This window comes from Rhinoderma darwinii, chromosome 2 (genome assembly GCF_050947455.1).
Source record: "Rhinoderma darwinii isolate aRhiDar2 chromosome 2, aRhiDar2.hap1, whole genome shotgun sequence".
Classification (NCBI taxonomy): Eukaryota; Metazoa; Chordata; class Amphibia; order Anura; family Rhinodermatidae; genus Rhinoderma; species Rhinoderma darwinii.
In genome coordinates, this window is record NC_134688.1 from 431,790,846 (window position 1) to 431,809,793 (window position 18,948).

The 18,948-nt window shown below is 39.8% G+C and overlaps 1 protein-coding gene across 3 annotated transcripts in view; it reads left to right on the forward strand.

Annotated features, from left to right (window-relative positions):
* The window catches only part of PIR (pirin), a 57,405-nt gene extending 38,638 nt beyond the window's left edge, over window positions 1–18,767 (forward strand). For all 3 annotated transcript variants that reach the window (XM_075850885.1, XM_075850884.1, XM_075850886.1), the window contains exons 6-10: window positions 147–231; window positions 11,854–11,898; window positions 13,700–13,782; window positions 14,541–14,607; window positions 16,640–18,767. In XM_075850885.1, coding sequence (XP_075707000.1) covers window positions 147–231; window positions 11,854–11,898; window positions 13,700–13,782; window positions 14,541–14,607; window positions 16,640–16,755 — 396 coding nt within the window. In that variant the 3' untranslated portion in view covers window positions 16,756–18,767. The remainder of the gene's footprint in view (window positions 1–146; window positions 232–11,853; window positions 11,899–13,699; window positions 13,783–14,540; window positions 14,608–16,639) is intronic.
* The last annotated feature ends 181 nt before the right edge of the window (window positions 18,768–18,948 follow it).

The following is an 18,948-nucleotide window of genomic DNA, read 5'->3' on the forward strand; positions in this document are numbered from 1 at the left end:
AGAGATCCCTGGTAAAGAACACATAGGAAGAAGGTGTTTGATGGCCAAATGTGCCAGAATCCGTTCTGTTTTTTTCCTTGTATCTTCTTATTCCTAACATATATCTGTACCATGGAATTGTCTAACGTATTGTTATTTTATTGCAGTCAAAAGTCTATACAAGAACACCTACCCTGTACCTGGACTTCAAACTAGAAAAAGGTGCAAAGTTTACCCAGGCAGTACCTAAAGGTAAGCAAGATTTTTGCAATATGTAATGGATTTCCCATATATTTTGAGAATATTGCTCAGCTAGTAGGTGTTTTTACTAACCACTATAAATCACTTTGATTTCTAATCGTCTATATACCTTAATATTGCAGCATAGGCAATTTCACTGTTACTCAATCACTGGCTACATATTCATGTCCACAAAATGGATTTGTCCTGAAGTAATATCTGGACATAGCAAGCCCGGCCTTCTAGAATGTTTTTGTACAGTACATTGTAATTTTAGTCCAGGGTGGAAAACAAAGGGAGTAATGGAAGTTTACATAATGGTATTTTGCTGGAATAACTAAAAATGCTTTCATTTAAACTATAACTGAGATACTTTAATTTGGTAAACAAAAAGGCAAACTAAAGTTTGTGCATTAAACCATTGTTATCTCCTGACACGTTTGTTTTACTAAATACTTCTATTCCCACTCTATAACATTAACCAATCACTGCTGACCGTATTAAACTATGTGGGCGTGTATCTCATTAAAGGGTTTTCCAGCCGATAAAAATTGATGGCCTACCCTCACTCGTACGAGTGCTGCGGCCCCTTCAAAACAGCTGATCCGCAGGGGTCCCGGGAGTCAGACCCCAACCTACCCACCACTAATGGCCTATTCTGAGGATTGGCCATCAATTTTTTTATCGGGTGGGACCCCCTTTAATGAGGGAAATTTTAACACCTAATTGAACTGTCAGCGGCGATGACAGGTCTTCTTTAAAGTCATGCTTGCTGACTGACAAAAGTACCAAAGTGACCAAATAGTATTAATCTTCACGCTAACTGTCTAGCTGTGAGTATATAGCATTTCTTGTTTTTTTCTGTTTCATCATCTCCACAACATAGTTCTCTATCTGCATGTTAGATCGCTATGTTTTCCATGTGCTGGGGCAACACGTCATCCAACATAGGAAACATCGACAAGCCAAACAGCTGCTTAGACTCCGCTTCACTTCCACCTGCTGTCTGACACAGATGCTTGCCTATTTACTTGAGACTTGGGTAATGTCTTTATGACAGACTGTATCCACAGAACAGTAAATTAGCTTGTTGACTCTCCGGTGAATGTGAGATTTGTCTTGCTGGCTTTGAAAAGGAAGTTGAGATCTTTGCTGGTTATTCCTGGCCAAACAGATCTGGTTTTGTCATCTGTAATCTAGTACAATGTGTACAAAGAAGGTCCCAAGTGAGAACATAACACAGTAAATCTAAAGTTATTAGTAACAAGTAAATCACAGCCGCAAACCGCAGTTTTGCTGATATCTGCAAAGACCACTAAGTACTTTGAGTCATAGACTACTTTGCAGTCAAAACATTATATGTATAGATATACTGTATGGTTTTGGCATGAGACTTCGTAACCAGTAAACTAAATTCTGGCATCAACGGGTGATTAATTGAAATTGTACCTTTTTAAAGAAGAATTCTACACTCCTCAAGGCAGTACAAAGTCCTCAATATGCTACATTAGGCATGTCCCCACTGATAATGTATAGTATACATTACTTAGTTTATTTACCTCTTCAGCACTTTTCTGTAGCTTTTTATAGTCCCCTTGATCGTGTAAGTTGTAGCTGCTTTTCTCAGTCTATGGGACGGTCAGCTTTTTGTCTGCCTGTTTCTAACCTTACAAAATCTCTTTGATTTATTATCTGTCTAATGGGTTAATGAAGCTCTGTCTTAGTGAGGATATAGCCCCTGCGGGTCCTGTAACAGTCATTTCGCTCATGTGCTGAAAGGAGAGAAAGTATAATGTTATATACAGTATTTGGAGATGGACCACGACCAAATATTCAAAGAGTAGAGCTGAGCATTTATTAGTTGTGCCCAGAATTAATACCTACCTCTGCAGAAAGAATTCTATATTTTTATTTTTTAAATTTTAAGTTCTATTCGCACTATGTGGTTAAAGAGTACCTATTGCAAAAAAACAAACAAACAAAAAAAGACTCCTTAAAGGGGAATTCCCAACTGAGCAAGTAAGCTCTGCTGTTTCTGTAACTGAAAAGGCATTAGAATTACAAGTAGTGCTTATGACCCCTCATCACACCCCAAAATTAATACAGATCCAAAATTCAACTAAATACAGACGCCAGACCAGGCCCCCTAAACAAATACAGATGCTGGGCTAGACTCTATATACTCACGAGGAAAGGTGAGTAACTGCAGTCAGGACACCGGGCGCCCAGGAGGTCTCCACACATTTCTGGGATATTTGGTAAGTATGATTTCAGGTAAACATGAAGGTGACTTCTATTACCTTACAGCTTAGAGGGCACATTCTTGTAGACTAGGCATGCTATTGATGAACCTAAACTTTAAGGAATAATGTTGTGATGAGTATTTAGAAATAACATTTAAGTAGGGCAGACACAGTTTTGTAAGGGAGGACAGAAATTCAGACTGGGGCTGTGTACAAATTACCATGCAGAAAGTTCTCTTGAATTTTACTGGAATAGATACTTTCCTCCTTCTCTCCAAATATGTCTCTGCACACAAAACACAAAGACAAGTTTATTATAAACAAACGTGAGACAGAACAGATAACTTTTTTTTGGGAAGAAAAGGAGCTTTGCTGGAGTCTAGAAGTAGATTTTGAGTTACGATTGTGGCATGAACAGCATGTAACAGCCAAATTTGATAAAGGGCACTAGTTTGAAGCTTAAAGGCGAGACCAAACTCATTATATAGAGTTTTAGAAACATTCCAGACTCTTAAAGGGAATGTGTCCTCAGAAAATACCTATTGTTTAATTCAAGTTTTTATGTTAAACACATTTAAGAATTTTTAATGATGTGTTTTTTTTTAATTATTTTCCATGTCATTTTCTATATAAAAAAAAATAATCCTAAACGCAATTTAACTGCAATTTTCGCTCTGGCCACTGAGCCTCATAATAGTCTGACCCTTCCTGTTCTGTAGAGATCACTTATCAGCAGTCATCTCATTATCACAGGCAGGATTATAATGACAGGTAACACCTCCATATATAAATAACACCAAATCCACCATTGATAATAGGTATTGGACACAGTTCCCCACCTCCTCCTCTTTCCTGCACAATGACCTCTGCACAAGTCACAAAGCATACCTAGGACACTCTCCCATAGAAGTCCATGGGTACCAGTTTCCTATGGTCCATGTGACTGCTGTAGGGGATATCTTAAAATGCTGGTAACAATGGATCAAGCAGGATGGATGCCCACATAATCCTGTACAGAAAACTGAATTTAAAAAAATGTACAATCAAAAAATCAATTAGAAAAATAATTACGTTTCACGATCTGGTTTTATATAGTATAAAAAATATAATAAATTTTCTTTAAAGGGTTTGTATGAGATTAAAAAACACGTCTACTTTTTTCTGTGAATGCCGCATGAACTCTCTGCACCGGACATGTGAAAGAAACTATACTTGCGCCTGTGATCAGTTGACTGTGCATAATTTGCTCAAAGATGTCCATGTTCATGGCTGCGTCCACATTTTCATAAAATAATATTGGACCCATATTCCGTGTACCCATAACCGCGCACTAAATGCTGGTTTTTGCATCATGAAGTGTCTGTTGGTGCAGCTCAAGTGATTTTCTGTGTGGCAGTGCCTATTGTTTTACAAATTAACAGACCCGGTTAGACAGAACCACGCTCCATCAGATTGCAATACGTCACACGCTTCTATTTATCTCCCTTCTTTAACTGTTGCACAACGGACACTCTGTGTGAATTCAGGTGAAGCGATTTCGGTAAATGTCGACATATTTTTATGCTGAGATTTTTGCTTCGATTTCCTTGTGCTTCTCATAATACTCTCTTGGATGTCTACAACATTTTTATTAATTTTTTTGCATTGTCCACACGGATGTCGTCCGTGTGCTTTCCGTGGTTTTCACGCACACATAGACTTCAATGGGCGACAACGCCGCAACATTGTACCAATGTCGGACACTCACTGCATGAAAACTCACGCATGTCTCAATAGTCCTATTGAAATGAATAGGTCCATGTGCTCTATCAGTTATTTCAACAGACAACACACGGACGAAGAACACTCTCATCTGATTGAGCCCTAACACACAATTTAGGCCCCCCCGAAGAACAGTGCTTTATAAAATGTCCTATTGAAACATAAGACACAGATTTTTAAAAAACCCTTGACAAATTTTAGGTCAGTTTATTCAACATTTGGTTTACACTCCCAATATAGATATATGGACATTACTTAAAGCAATATGTAAAGAGCACATAATTCTTTACAAAAGTCTGGAACCGTTTAAAAAAAAAAAAAAAAAAAGCTGGAGTTCTGTCTAATATATCCACATAATATAATATGTTTGTATGTCTGAGGAGATGTTATCCTGCCGTATACACTATGAAGCACATTCAGATGTAATACTTGTAGGCTTTGTTCATAGTATTTGTTATAGTTTTGGATTCATAGTGACTTAAAGGGATTTTCTGGGTTACTAATCTTTATTAGTTAGACCTCTTATTCATGAAAAATAAAAGGAATTTTCACAAACTGTTTAAAAAATAATAAAAATAAAAAACACCCATATTTTGCATTGAGAGGCTTTTTGCTGCAGCCAGGGAAAGCCTCTCTGTGTAATGTACAGGCAGTGGCGGATTAAGTAGACCATGGGCCCTGGGCTGTTACCCAAACTTGGGCCCCCCTTCCTCACCGCCGCCCTGCCGCGCCGTAACGATTTTTAACACTACCTTTTTGGGCAAGCATTAACAGTGTTACGATTTCCCTTGTCACAGCGCGGTGTCCCTACATACTGACAGTATCACACTGTGCAGGGACACATCCTCCTGACAAGGGGAATTGTCTATCAGTCCTGGACTGCAGAAAGACTTTTTGTGAAATACAAGGATTTCCTATAATAAACATGTCAGGAGAGGTGACAGATTCTCTATAAATCTAGTGACTCACAGGTGACGACGTCTCAGATTCTAGTAGTTTTTTTTCCTCTTTTCTTCTCCATCCGGTCCAGCGCTCATGACGACTTCTCCCAGCCATGACTCATTTCTGCAGAATTTGCCACTCGGTCGTCTCCTCACTTTTCCAACATTTCCACACCTATAAACGAAAATAAAGTTATCATGGTGCCACATACTGTACCCCTAAATATAATCGCACCAAACACTGCGCGCCTGAATATAATAATACCACACACTGTAAAACACCACATACACACAGCCCCTGTAGATATTACACACCCCCATAGATATCGCCATACACAGCCCCCTCTATATATCGCACATCCCCCCCGTAGAGAGCGTTACACACAGCCCCTATAGATAGTGCCATACAGCCCCCCTGTAGAGAGCGCCACACAGCCCTCACCCTCTTATAAATAGCACCAAAAAGCCCCCCCTATAAAGAGCGCCACACACATACCACTGTGGATAGCACTACACAGCCCCCCCTTGTATATAGTGCCACGCAGCTCTCCCCCTTGTATATAGTGCCACACAGCGCTCCCCCTTGTATATAGTGCCTCACAGCGCTCCCCCTTGTATATAGTGCCACAAGGTTATGTACACATTTAAAAACGTTATATTATAATTATTTATATATAGTATGTGTGTATCAGTGTGATTGATTGATTTTATTAAAAAATATTTTTACTTTTTGAGATACAGCTGCTTTGTATCCTGTATCCGTCAGGTCAGCAGGACTGACAGGATCAGTGACACGCAGGATCCACCTCAAATCTATCACGTCTAAGATTATAATTTAGCGCAGGGCCCGTTTCACTGATCCTGTCAGTCCTGCTGACCTGACGGATACAGGATACAAAGCAGCTGTATCTCAAAAAGTAAAAATATTTTTTAATAAAACGTAATTACAAAGTTGCACCAAACACACTTTTATTAAAAATAAATAAAACCGACGTGATTTTTGCGATGTTTTTTCCGTAGACAATGCAGGTTTTGTTTTTTTATTGTTTTTATGCACACCTTTTTTGCTATTTTAGAATTTTTAATCATAAAGTTTGAAAATAATAGTAAAAAAATAAGCTTTTTTACGTTTCAGCTATTTTTTTTGGGTAATAACATAGTTTTACCCTAAAATAGACCTTTTATTTGTAATTGTCATTGTTTACCGTAAATTTTAATATATTGCATGTCTATATTAGGGTAATTGGGTCAGCGCTAGCGTTACAACAATGATTGGCAGGGGGAACGTTTTTTTTGGGGGTGGGTATTTTCTGTGTGTTTATTATTTAATTTTTTTTTTGGACTTTACTTTACTATTTTTTTTATTACTATGGTCTGTTCCTCAAAGGTCAAAAAAGACCTTTGGGGAACTTTATATATTTTTTTCTTTCTTTTACACCATGTTTTTCCACTGTAACTGGGGCTGCACAGCAGCCCCAGTTACAGGAGAAATCAGCCCTCTCATAGTGACGATTGTCACTAATAGGGCTGTGCTGGGTCTAGTAAGACCCAGCAGCAGCCTGCCACTAACGGCACCCGGCGTAAAAATACAGCCAGCGGTCGGGAACCAGTTGGGCAGGAGGATAAGCCTGTACTAACCTCAGCGCCGGTGACCGCCCGCCTGGCTCTTCTATTCCAGCTTTGGAGTAACAGAACAGCCGTCCGTCGCTGTTCTGTTACTCAATGGCGGTGCCCGCACTTGTCAGGGAGGCGTGTCCTAAGCCGGCCAATTCCCTGCTCCTCCCCATCTTCGTAGCGGCAGTTAGCAGCGCTAGCGCGCTGAATAGTTTTGACAGACGATGTGCGGTTCGGGCTGCCATGGGCCCCCTGGGAGCCTCGGGCCCCGGGCGGCCGCCCGAACCGTTCATATGATAATCCGCCACTGTGTACAGGGGTCTGCTATGAGGGGGGAATATACAGGCTTGAGCACCGCTGGGAGCCATAGGGACAGAGGAAAAGCATTTTCTATTTAATAACATCTAATTGAAAAGTCCATTAATAACATGGCTAAGAAAAAAAAAAAAAGAAAACATTACAATTTGGAAACCCCATTTTAACACTCCCTAATTTCCCAATTTACAATTTTTTTTTATCAAATAACAATTTTTACAAATTTAAAGTGTAATTTAGGGTAGACGTTGCTTCTCCCAGCAGTCTCGTCACTTAGGCCACCATAGGATAACAGAAGCCTCTTCTGCAAATTGTGTATATGTGTGTGTGCATATGTATGCCTACAACGTGCACAAATACCTCCGAGGCTTCTACAGCTAATGTGACCTGTCATGGAGGCACATTTTTTTTTTTTTTTGCATTCTTCCATAGAGGATGAAAATAAGGTTAGAAACTGCGGGCTAGGTTTGTATCCCCAACGGGAGCAGTCTCCACCGAGTCACCGGTGCAAACATACTTTTATAAACCGTAACATTTAAAAATATTGTCACCAGCTCTCCTTGATTGGTTACTACTTTTTTAATGTGTTTAAGATAAAATATGTTATACAGGCCTAAAAAAGCAAGATGGTATTCAGGTATATAGGGGAATCTATGTTTTTCTTTGTTTGGGTTATATTTGGATTTGTTCATGTTACTGAAATGGATGGATAGATAGAAGACACCACTCTTGGGCCCCATGCACACGAACGTGCTTTTGCAGCCGCAATTCCCCCGAAAATCCACGGGAGAATTGCGGCCCCATTCATTTCTAAGGGGCCATGCACACGACCGTAGTTCGGCTCGCGGCTGACAGTCCGCAGCCGGCCGACCCGAAAATCACGGCCGTGCACATGGCTACGGTCATGTGCATGAGGCCTTATAAATGGAAAATGGTGAGACCCTATTACAGATTTTGCATTGGGGCCCAGGAGCTACAAGTGAGGCGACGTGCACACGCCCGCTTGTATTTTTCAGTCTGTAAACAGCGAAACCGCAAAACATGGACACTACGCGGGTCGTGTGCATGGGGCCATAGAAAGGAACAGGTCAGTGTGCTATCCGTTCAAATAACGGATAGCACACTAACTAAAACAACGGTCGTGCGCGTGTAGCCTTACGCCTCTCAGACAGAGTAAGGCTGGATGGACAGACAGACATATAAACGAATGAGAGGGCTGGCAAATAGATATATGAGAGGAAGATTTATGGATGAAAGGGCAGATAGATTGACAAATGGGAGGGCAGGTAAATATATAAATTTAGATATATAAAGGCAGATTTAGAAGTACATTCATTATAAGTAAACGGTCCCTTTGGTTATGATTTGCTCTTCTCTGATAGTTGCTGAATCGTACACTTGATGCTCATTGGTTTCCGATCAGAGCAGAACATTTCATCCATGTTGAATTAATAGAACTTTATGGAGCTCCGTTGCTTACAGTTGACACTGTTTTGGCTCTTGGCTTCTGCCCTAAAAGGGCCTTTCAGAAGGGCTTATCTGAATGTCTGGAAGTAGAGAACACAGTTCATTTGTCGACAGACGAGCTTGATTTTCCATGACCAAAAAAAACATAATTTTTCATTTCTCTATTGATCTAGTAATATTTTACTTTTATAGTTGTGCTGTTTGCCATGTCTACTTTCCTAAACCATTCAACTTCAGACACCCTCTCTTAAAATGTTCTCATATGTAATTTTATGTTGTAATAAAAATGTGACAAAATCCATATAACATATCTGCTGCTTAAAGAATAGCTTAACCACCAAAATATATTTTTGAACATATGGCTGCTGTCTGCATAGAGTTTGTATGTTCTCCTCGTGCTTGTGAGGATCTTCTCCGTGTGTTCCAGTTTCCCTTGTGGTCCAAAATGATTGTAATACACTAATAGTCTATTAAAAGGGAAGTTCCACAAAGGCAACCCCTTCCAATATACCCTATAAGGGCATATCGATGGCATAAAGTGGGGTCCCCTGCTTGGAGCAGGTGTGCAATACCACAAACAAACCGGTTTTCGCTCTGGCGGAGTCAAGCCATCCGTGTATTACACAGACAGTCATTTATTGAATGTAATACTATATTTACTTTGCAGCGGCAATGGCCAGCTGATGGCAACTTTTTATAGCGCTACTGATTGATTTGCACTATTGAGCTACAACTGCAGTCCAAATGAATAAGTACATTGAGTTGCAATCATGTGGACTGCAGATGTAATTCAAGAGTTAGGCTGGATTCAAACGAGCATGTTCGGTCCGTAAAGGACGGAACGTATTTCGGCTGCAAGTCCCGGACCGAACACACTGCAGGGAGTCGGGCTCCTAGCATCATAGTTATGTACGACGCTAGGAGTCCCTGCCTCGCTGACTTCAATGTGCGCGTAGTTGCGTGAAAACGCAGCAATATAGGATATGCAGTGAGTTTCACGCAATGGACACTCGCTGCTGAAAACTCCTGCATGTGTGAATAGCCCCATTGAAATCAACGGGGCCGTGTGCTGTGTGTAGTTTCAACACACAGCACATGGACGAGATTCACGCTCATCTGAATGAGCCCTTAGGAGGTTGAACATCTGTTTCATGCATCGGAGAGAGGGTTGGACTAACCTTTTAGAAGATCCTCAAACACTGTCGTTTTTTTAACCCACAACCTAGTAGTCCTTATTTATAGGTTTACAACAAAATTAAGCCTCATGTACACAGCAATTATGCCATATTGTGGCACACGCAGGCATGGCGTGTGCCACAGTATGGTGCAGCCCTGTATTGTTCTAAGGGTATGTTCACACGGCCAAATTTCAGACGTATACGAGGCGTATTATGCCTCGTTTTACGTCTGAAAATATGGCTACAATACGTCGGCAAACATCTGCCCATTCATTTGAATGGGTTTGCCGACGTACTGTGCAGACGACCTGTTATTTACGCGTCGTCGTTTGACAGCTGTCAAACGACGACTCGTAAAAATACAGCCTCGTCAAAAGAAGTGCAGGACACTTCTTTCAGACGTTTTTGGAGCTGTTTTCTCATAGACTCCAATGAAAACAGCTCCAAAAACGAGTTGGTAAAAATGCGAGTTGGTAAAAAAACGTCTGAAAAGCAGGGTCTGTTTTCCCTTGAAAACAGCTCTGGATTTTCAGATGTTTTGGTTGACTACGTGTGAACATACCCTCATAGTGAAATATGGCATGAGATGGAGCATGCTACAATTTTTTTTTTTTCTGTGGGTAAAAAGCCTTTATTCATTTTCTCTGATGGGTCCAAGGTCTCTTAGTCTGAGGTTTGTTTTTTTCCTATATCAGATGTACTGTACTAACATATATATATATATATATATATATATATCTCTTTTGTAAACCATCTTGAAAAATATTTCTGTAATTTTTTTTCCCCAATATGAAATAAAGATAGGAAAGTGTACGAATTCTCCAGATATTACCCCTTCTCATTTAAGAAACTTTTGTATAGGGAGATTGGAAGCCAGAAATCTTCCATGTTGCCAATATGATTTATGCTTGAATGCATCCCAGGCCGAGCCACGTATTTCTCTACTTGTGAGACTCTACAGCTTTTTAGCCAATTACATGAGTAGCCGTTTTTCTGACCTAAAATATAGCACATTTTATGCACGCCTTTACGCTATTTACTTTTCGAAAGTGGTGAGAAAATGGGCCGCGTTTAGCCAAAGAGGGCGTGGCCCCAGCCAGAATGACAGATTTATTATCATTTACGCCAGAAACTGGCGTAAGTTATGCAGAAATCTACACTTGCTCAAAGCAGGTATAGATTTGCATTTCTGTCGCACGGACAGCCAAAGATTCACCAATTATATAATGAGATGTGCGCCTCTTAATGTATTTGCCGCATTTTCCGTTGACCTAAATTCGTTTTAGCCTGGCATTTAAAACGCCAGGCTTACTATATTCTACTGGATGGAATTGATCAAACTTGCTACACCAGTATTCTGACGTAGAAAATTCACAATTTGCGTTCTAAATTGCGACTTTTGGACATTTTACGGCATGAGGTTTAACTAGAGGGGCATTGTAAATTTATAGCTGAAACCTGTGCCTCCCCCCTCCCCCGATCAGACTGCCTCTCCCCTTCCCCATTGGACAATAAGAATAAAAAAATATATATGTATGCTCTCCTCACTGCTCTTCTTTGCCTCTCCCCTCTGGGAGAGGCAACAACCTCCAGGGTAGCAGGGTGCAGGCCTCCAGGAATCCAACTTCGAAATCCCCAGGTTTCAGACAAAAAAATAGAGATCGAGGCAGCACTCCAATGATCATATCAAAAGATTTTTTTATTCAGCCATCAGTGCAGTAGGATGCAACGTTTCAGCTGCTCAATGCAGCCTATTATTATTATTATTTTATGTCCAATGAGGTGGAATGGATGACGTAGAGCCAGCCAAGAGATGGCCTCTTACTAAATTTTGTTGCATCCTACTCCAACTAATTGTTTATTAAGACTGTATAAAAAGCTATGTAGTCTTAATAAATCTGCCCACTGTATATATTTTTAATTTTGAGAAAAAGGATTCTGGATTGTATGATCATTGATGGTGAAACTAATCCGATAAGTATGCTAGTGATGCTTGTCTGCATGAACCATTTTTAGCATATTTCTCTTTCATGATTGCAAATTTTGGGCATTTTACAGTGTAGGGCAGTGTATGTATAACAGCACTTCCTAATGTTCATTCATGTTAAATTACAGGATGGACTTCCTTCCTCTACACGCTGCAAGGAGCGACACATGTTGGTAAGTCTCCAATAAATAGTTAAGAAAGTTAACACTATGTAAGAACACTGTTGGTTAATCTGAGTGAAAACAGAGATCATTTATCAAATAAGCTTCAATATATCCAAGTAACGGAGCAGGAAGGCTTTATGGCTAAATGGAGAAAACCAGATATACAGAACTTAAAGGGAATCTCCCACCGAAGATAGGGCTAAATAAAGTAGTGTCAGGGACCCTGATTCCAGCACTGGGTCACCTTTTCTTTATAATATTCAGTCGTTTTCATGAAATTCCTGTTTAGCTCCTACAGCGCGAGCCGAGCGTATTCATGAGCTGCAGAATACCCTGCCCTCCTGCCTCTGATTTGACACTGTGCATATGAAGAAAGCTGTCAATCAGCCGGGGGGAGGGAGCCACAGCACACACATATCAAGAACTCCTGAGCGCAGGCACATATATGAGAGGACTCGGCTCCCTCTGCAGGAGATAAACAGGGATTTTCAGAAAACTACTGAACGTTACAAAGTGATACATTGCTATAATCGGGGCCTCTGGCAGATAGGGCAGCATACGCCCGGTGACCGATTTGCCTTTAGGTATATATGTTTTTCTCCATTTAGCCAGAGTAACATTCTCTTTTTAAGGTTTCATTTTTACAAAGCCCCTGTCTGGATCATTTTAATGTTCTGCATAAACCCATTGGCAATAACAAAGACAACAAAAATAAATTCTGTATTTTGCCAGAAATTGAAACTCTTCAGAAAAAATAAGCATAATTTCTGTTTTAACAAACCAATATTGGGGAACCTGGCGAGATCATAGAGATCCCTTTAAAGTCTATTGCCAGCCCAGAGGCATGGCCCAAAGGCCTCTCTGACACATAAGAAAATACCAGTATTCTAAATGGCACATGGTAAGTGGGGGCCATGTTACAGATTTTGCATTGGGGCCCAGAAGCTCTAAGTAATGCCTCTGTGCCAGCTCATCAGCTTGGAGATACATAGATCTTTGAGCTAAAAGCTGAAGTTATGAGGTGCTTGGTGGGTGTCCTAGCCCATAGAGAAGTTCTCTTTGGCATCAAAAGTTTAGTAAAATCACAGCATTGCTGCTCCAGTATTCCCAGCTGTTTCCACCACAATTCACTAAATCCCAGGATTGGTGGATCCAAGAAGCCAATTTCTAAACGGGCATAGCAACATTTCTAAAAATAAAATAAGGATTAAAACAATTTTAAGAATATGCAATTTGAAGACCTAAATCTCCAAGTCTGTACAATGCCTTCATACAATGGACTGTTTTATTGTGTGCGCTTAGTGTATCTGTGGCGGGTGCAGATGTTGCAGTCGCCCCCAAGCCTTGGTGCTTGAGAGAAGCCAAAGACCCATCACAGAGTACAGAAGGATTATACAGTCAAACCTCTTTGAGACAACCACCCAAAATTGCATTGAAAATTTGTCTTCTAGAGCGGTGATCCTCTCTAAACAGATGGCTAGTATACATAATATATAATGGTACTGAAAATTCGTCACCGGAAATCCTGGTCCTCTCAAAGCGGTCCTCTTTTGGAGAGGTTTCACTGTATATGGAAACAATTGGTGGGACCATTCTCTAGGAATTGGCTTCAAGGAAAATTGGCAACAAGGTCTCAGATTTTTCTCCTACTAAAAAGATAGTCTGTCTTTTCAAGTGGCTGTTTTTACTCTTTATTTGTAGACTACTTCATTTTGGGCAGGACCCATGCTGCAAAATTGTTGTACCCTCATTCAGTGACTATTTCTAATAACTTTCTGTTTTTAATACCCCTCACCTTTTATCTTCTAAGGTCCATCTGATGCCCAACAAAAAATTGAGGCTCACCATACGGCAGTGCTAGATGATGGTGACAATGTACAATTTGAAAACAAGGTAGGGACCTTGTTTTAACGGTAATGTGTTTTGTTTGTTTTTTTGTGTTTTTAAAAATTCTTATTCTTAAGTGGACCAACCCTTCTTTTTTTTTTTGTAACAACAAATTGGAAAATACTTTTTATAATACACAAGAAATAATATAAAGGATCAATAGAAATCAAGTTTCCTTTTATAACAGCAGCCTGGATGGATTTTCCATGTTCAAGATTTATATTTTGGAGAATCCATTTTAAAGAAAATTTTTGCTTATATTCAATGGTATGTGAAAGTTGGGAGGTCCCCTGTTATAGATTTTGCACTGGGACCCAGGAGTTTCAAGCTACACCTCTGTGTTGCTTAGACGTTATCCAAAATGGCAAGGCCACACGGAGCGATTGTGGTTTAACTGAAAATAGCGGAATCGGCTTGGATTTTATAATGCTTCTTTTTGGTCGCATGGTTTTTGCAGGGGTTTAGGATGCTTTGCCTGCAAATACTGCACATCAAAAAGTGAGCATTGCAAAACTGAACCGATTTTATGATAAGAAAAATGGCAGCCAGTCATGGTTTTTAGCCTCACATCGCCAAGACCACAGCTTCTGCATGTGACTTTTACCTTAAGTACTGTCAGATTTTTTTTTTTTGTGCGGCTCAGTTTAAATTTTTATTTTTTTGCTATAGGATGTATGATGGGAATTGCAAACCAGTAATTGTGATAAGATGGGATATAAAAACTGTTGTGCAGACGAGTAATATATCTGTGTTTTATAATGTAGGGTGATGAACTGGCCCACTTGGTTTTGGTTGCTGGAGAACCAATAAATGAACCCGTCGTGCAGCATGGTAAGTTGACTCTTTTATTTCGTCCTTGTCGACTATATATAATACGTCTGGTATCATTAATTCCATGGTTATCAGGGACGTTTTACTGTTTGAGTTACAAGCCTACATTCAGTCAATGATGTCTCTGCACAGTTGGGGTCATGTATAAAGATTGGCCTACCTGCTGTGTGATAACCATTCAGAGAAGCCGTATTTACATGTTGGTGAATATTTCCTTTACTACTGAATAACGTACATTCTACTGACTGAGAATGTATAGCAAATCCAGTGTATTTCTGCATCTGGAAGGCCATGTCTCCTTTTTCAAATATAAAAAAATTGTTTCAGAAGGTAAAAGTATTGGGCTGCCTTCATACATATGACCTACTGGCACAAATGCATTGTTACATGATCCCCAGTGAGAGGGATGTGAGGAGGGGTTGTCTCAGATTGACTGCTTGTTAGAGTGACTTACAAAATGAGATATTAGCCCTATGATAATTGATATGGCTGACAGGTAGTATCATATAGCGACATTCGGTCTGCCAGAACGAGAGCAGCTGAATGGTCATAGAACGGTGTAAAAAACAAAACTTATCTCTGAAGCATATAGAACTCTGGGTAGACAAGTACTTTATTTACCCGTTGGGGCACAATGACTATATGTCATGAATGCCTTTATTTTAGGTACCATGAAGCACATGTGATTGCATGGGCACAGCATCATGTACAAGTGATTGACAGCCGGACTCCCGTTTGATCAAAAAGTCGTATGTACTCCACCAATACAAACTACAAGTCATCCCGCAAAAAAAACAAAAACATCATACGGGTTTGTCATTAGAAAAAATAAAAAGTTATGGCTATTAAAATATTGCGACACAAAAACAAATAATTTAGAAAAAAAGTGTTTTTACTGTGTAAAAGTAGTAAAACATTAAAAAAAACTAGATAAATTTGGTGTCGCCGTTATAGTAATGACTCGCTGAATAAAGTTATGCTATTTATACCACACGGTAAATGGCGTAAATTTAAGCCACAAAAAAGTGGCAAAATTTCAGGTTTTTTTCCTATTACCCCACCAAAAATTGTAAAAGTTAATCAATAAATTAGAAGTAACCAAAATGGTGCTTTAAAAAAAAATACAACTTGTCCTGCAAAAAACAAGTCCTTATACAGCTATGTAGACGGAAAAATAAAGTTATAGCTCTTTGAATGTGTCGACGGAAAAAATTGCTTGGTTATTAAGGTTTAAAATACCTTCGGTATTATGGGGTTAAATGAGTTTTCCCACGCTAAAACATTTACTACATATCCAAAGGATTGTTGATAAATGTTAGCGCACTGGGAGCCCGAGTCCAGCACTCCGCTATTTCCGTAACTCCGGTAGAGTTAGTATTGAGTGGCACCACACATACTTGACTACTTCTCCATACATACTACTCCTCTCCACAGTTGTGCTGCTAAGAAGAAACAGGGGAATTGGGAACCCGGTAATAGGTGAAGGCCCAAATGGATGGGTAATAAATGTGTTGTTTTTTTTTTTATGGGGAAAACCACTTCGATAATTAGGCTAGGACTCCATTTTTTCCTACTGGGGAGATCACGCAGCTATTGCAAGAATTCCGACTTCTAGGGAAGCATTGAGGTCACATGACAATCGCCCAGATATTTACCACAAGCCGTGCTCAACTGAAAGTCTCTGTGGATCCTAGCCTAAAAGATAAAAATATCCTTCTTATGTTTTACTTGGCGGGATAAAACATGCAACATAATGGGAGTAGCAGGTAGACCGTAGAAACCAATGGGGTAAGTAGAAGCGGTACAAGAAGGCAACCATGAATTTTAAGATTTTGATGACCAGGAAGTTATGATTAGGTGGTCCCTTGACAAGTGAGGCAAGGACAGAGGTTCTTTATATATTGTCTTTCTAGTTCATACATATATAACTACTGGTGGTAACCTAGGAGCGTGGGATCCCAGTCATTGTTCAGCCTCTTCTGTTATTAAACAAAAAATCTACAATTTTCTGAATATATTTTCCATTTTTAAGGTCCATTCGTGATGAACACTAGAGAAGAAATTTCCAAAACCATTGAGGATTACAAGAATTTCAAAAATGGATTTGAAAAAGCCAAAACATGGAAATCTAAGATTGGGAACAGATAAACTGAGAAGATTTTTGTTTTCTAAGAATTCAATCACTGACTGGACACGTGAAACTTTGCATAGAGTATATAATCTTATTATGGATGCTTAGGAATTGGGGTAGGGGGGATGTTACAGTCTCAATAGTAGCATATTTGTATATTTCTATATGTGATCCAAGAATGTGTCTGTAAATGTTGGAGAAGAGACCAGGCAAGGACAAATATTTTTCTATTTGCACTGCAATATAAAATTGCTGTTACACATTTTTTACTTCTAAAACAATCATCCCCTAAACTAAAGAAATCTTATCTGTAGCGGTGCAAAGGAAGCTTACACAATCACTGGGGCCCTGGGGCTCTAAGCGATGGGGCTCTGGGCCTGGATCCAACCATGGCAACATCTGCATGAAATTTGTATGTTCTGCTTGTGAATGTGAGGAGAGTCCGAGGCAGGAAAATGTCACTATGACGCTTGCAAATATATTCTACGCACAGCTATATATGTTGGGTACTGGTTCTAGTCCTTGAACAATTATCAATGGTTACAATGTGCAGATTGTGTCGTGGCTAGAATAGCTCAGCGTAAGACAACTCCTATCCATCCACATGCCCTATTAGAGCACATGGATATAATCGAGATAAGTCTCAAACTCAGGACTCCTCTTAGCCAAAGCAGAGAGCTGCTATAAAAAGTGCCTCACCTTCTTGAGACCCCGGTCCTCAATCAAAGGACACACCATTGATTTCAATAGGCACGATAAAATGCTTCATTTTAGTCAGATGAACACTTGATTGCAGTTACCCCCAGCGATGACAGAGGGGTCCTGGACACAACCCACTCCCAGTGATCATTGCCATTCCCATTTTTTTTTTTTTGAAAACCATGATGCTTGTGAGAACTGAATATTACCATTCAACTGAAATGTTACACACAAGTGACCATATCCTTCCATCCCTTCCTATTGTCATTAAATGTTTTCTTCTATTTGCATTCTTTGTACTTTATTGGCCCAACAAAATAATAGAAAAATTGGAATTCCTGGTAAACCACAGTATTTAATATAAAGCTTGTGAGAGGTGGAAAGTATCTAGCTGGTGCATTAGCTGTGTGCCAGTGGGACACATTGATCTGCAAATGCAGGACCTAAAGCCAGAAAAGAAAGCGGTAATTTTCCAATTATTCATAATTTGAAATAATTATGCAGGTCCTCCTTGTTCTGTCTTCAGACCCTGCATTAAAGGCTATGGACACCTTTGAAAATGTTTATTTAATTTTTTTATTATAAAAATGTGCATCAGTGTCATTGGTGCAACTTTGTAATTACATTTTATTAAAAAATTATTTTTACTTTTTGAGATACAGCTGCTTTGTATCCTGTATACAGGTCAGCAGCACTGACGGGTTCAGTTTCAGCTGAGCTGAGGATCGAGCTGTTACCGATCACATCTAAGTTCATTACTTAGATGTGATGGATAAACGGTGGATCCTGCGTGTCAGAGACTTGCTGAAACTGAACCCGTCAGTGCCGCTGACCTGACGGATACAGGTTTCAGCACTAGATACAGCTGCTCTGTATACAGGATACAAAGCAGCTGTATCTCAAAAAGTAAAAATATTATTTTTTAATAAAATGTAATCACAAAGTTGCACCAAACAGATTATTAAAAAAAAGGTGTTCGTAGCCTTTAAAGTCCAACACCCCCCACCAGAGTAGTAGCTACAGTAGGCCTTCCTTTAAATGGGGCAAATATACAGGTTGCTGCCCTAGCCCTGTATCTAAATACCCTGGCCACCAGATTGACTTGTTGTGGCCTACTTAATACCCAGCAACATGCCCTGTCAGCCCCCCAAAAGAAAGGCCATGCTCCCCAGTGCTATATTCCCAATGCACAAGGCACCTTGGTGGCCCAAAATTGTTGTATTAAAAATGTACTGTGTATTTTTTTAATTTTTGTTATTGCAAGAAAATATGTTTACACTTGCTTTGTTTGTGTCCTCATTATAAAAATAAAAAATAACTGGAAACTGTCCATCTGTGTTATTTTGAGCTGCTCGTCCAGGACTCTCTATTTCAGGTATCCTGGTTTGATATAATGGGGATCAGCAGTAAGTAATTTAGAAGAGTCCTGAAAGGCTATTGGCTATTGTGATCTGCTAAACCTCAGAATGGGAGAGGAGCCAACGTTTGTCTGCTTTTACTGCCAAGTCCTG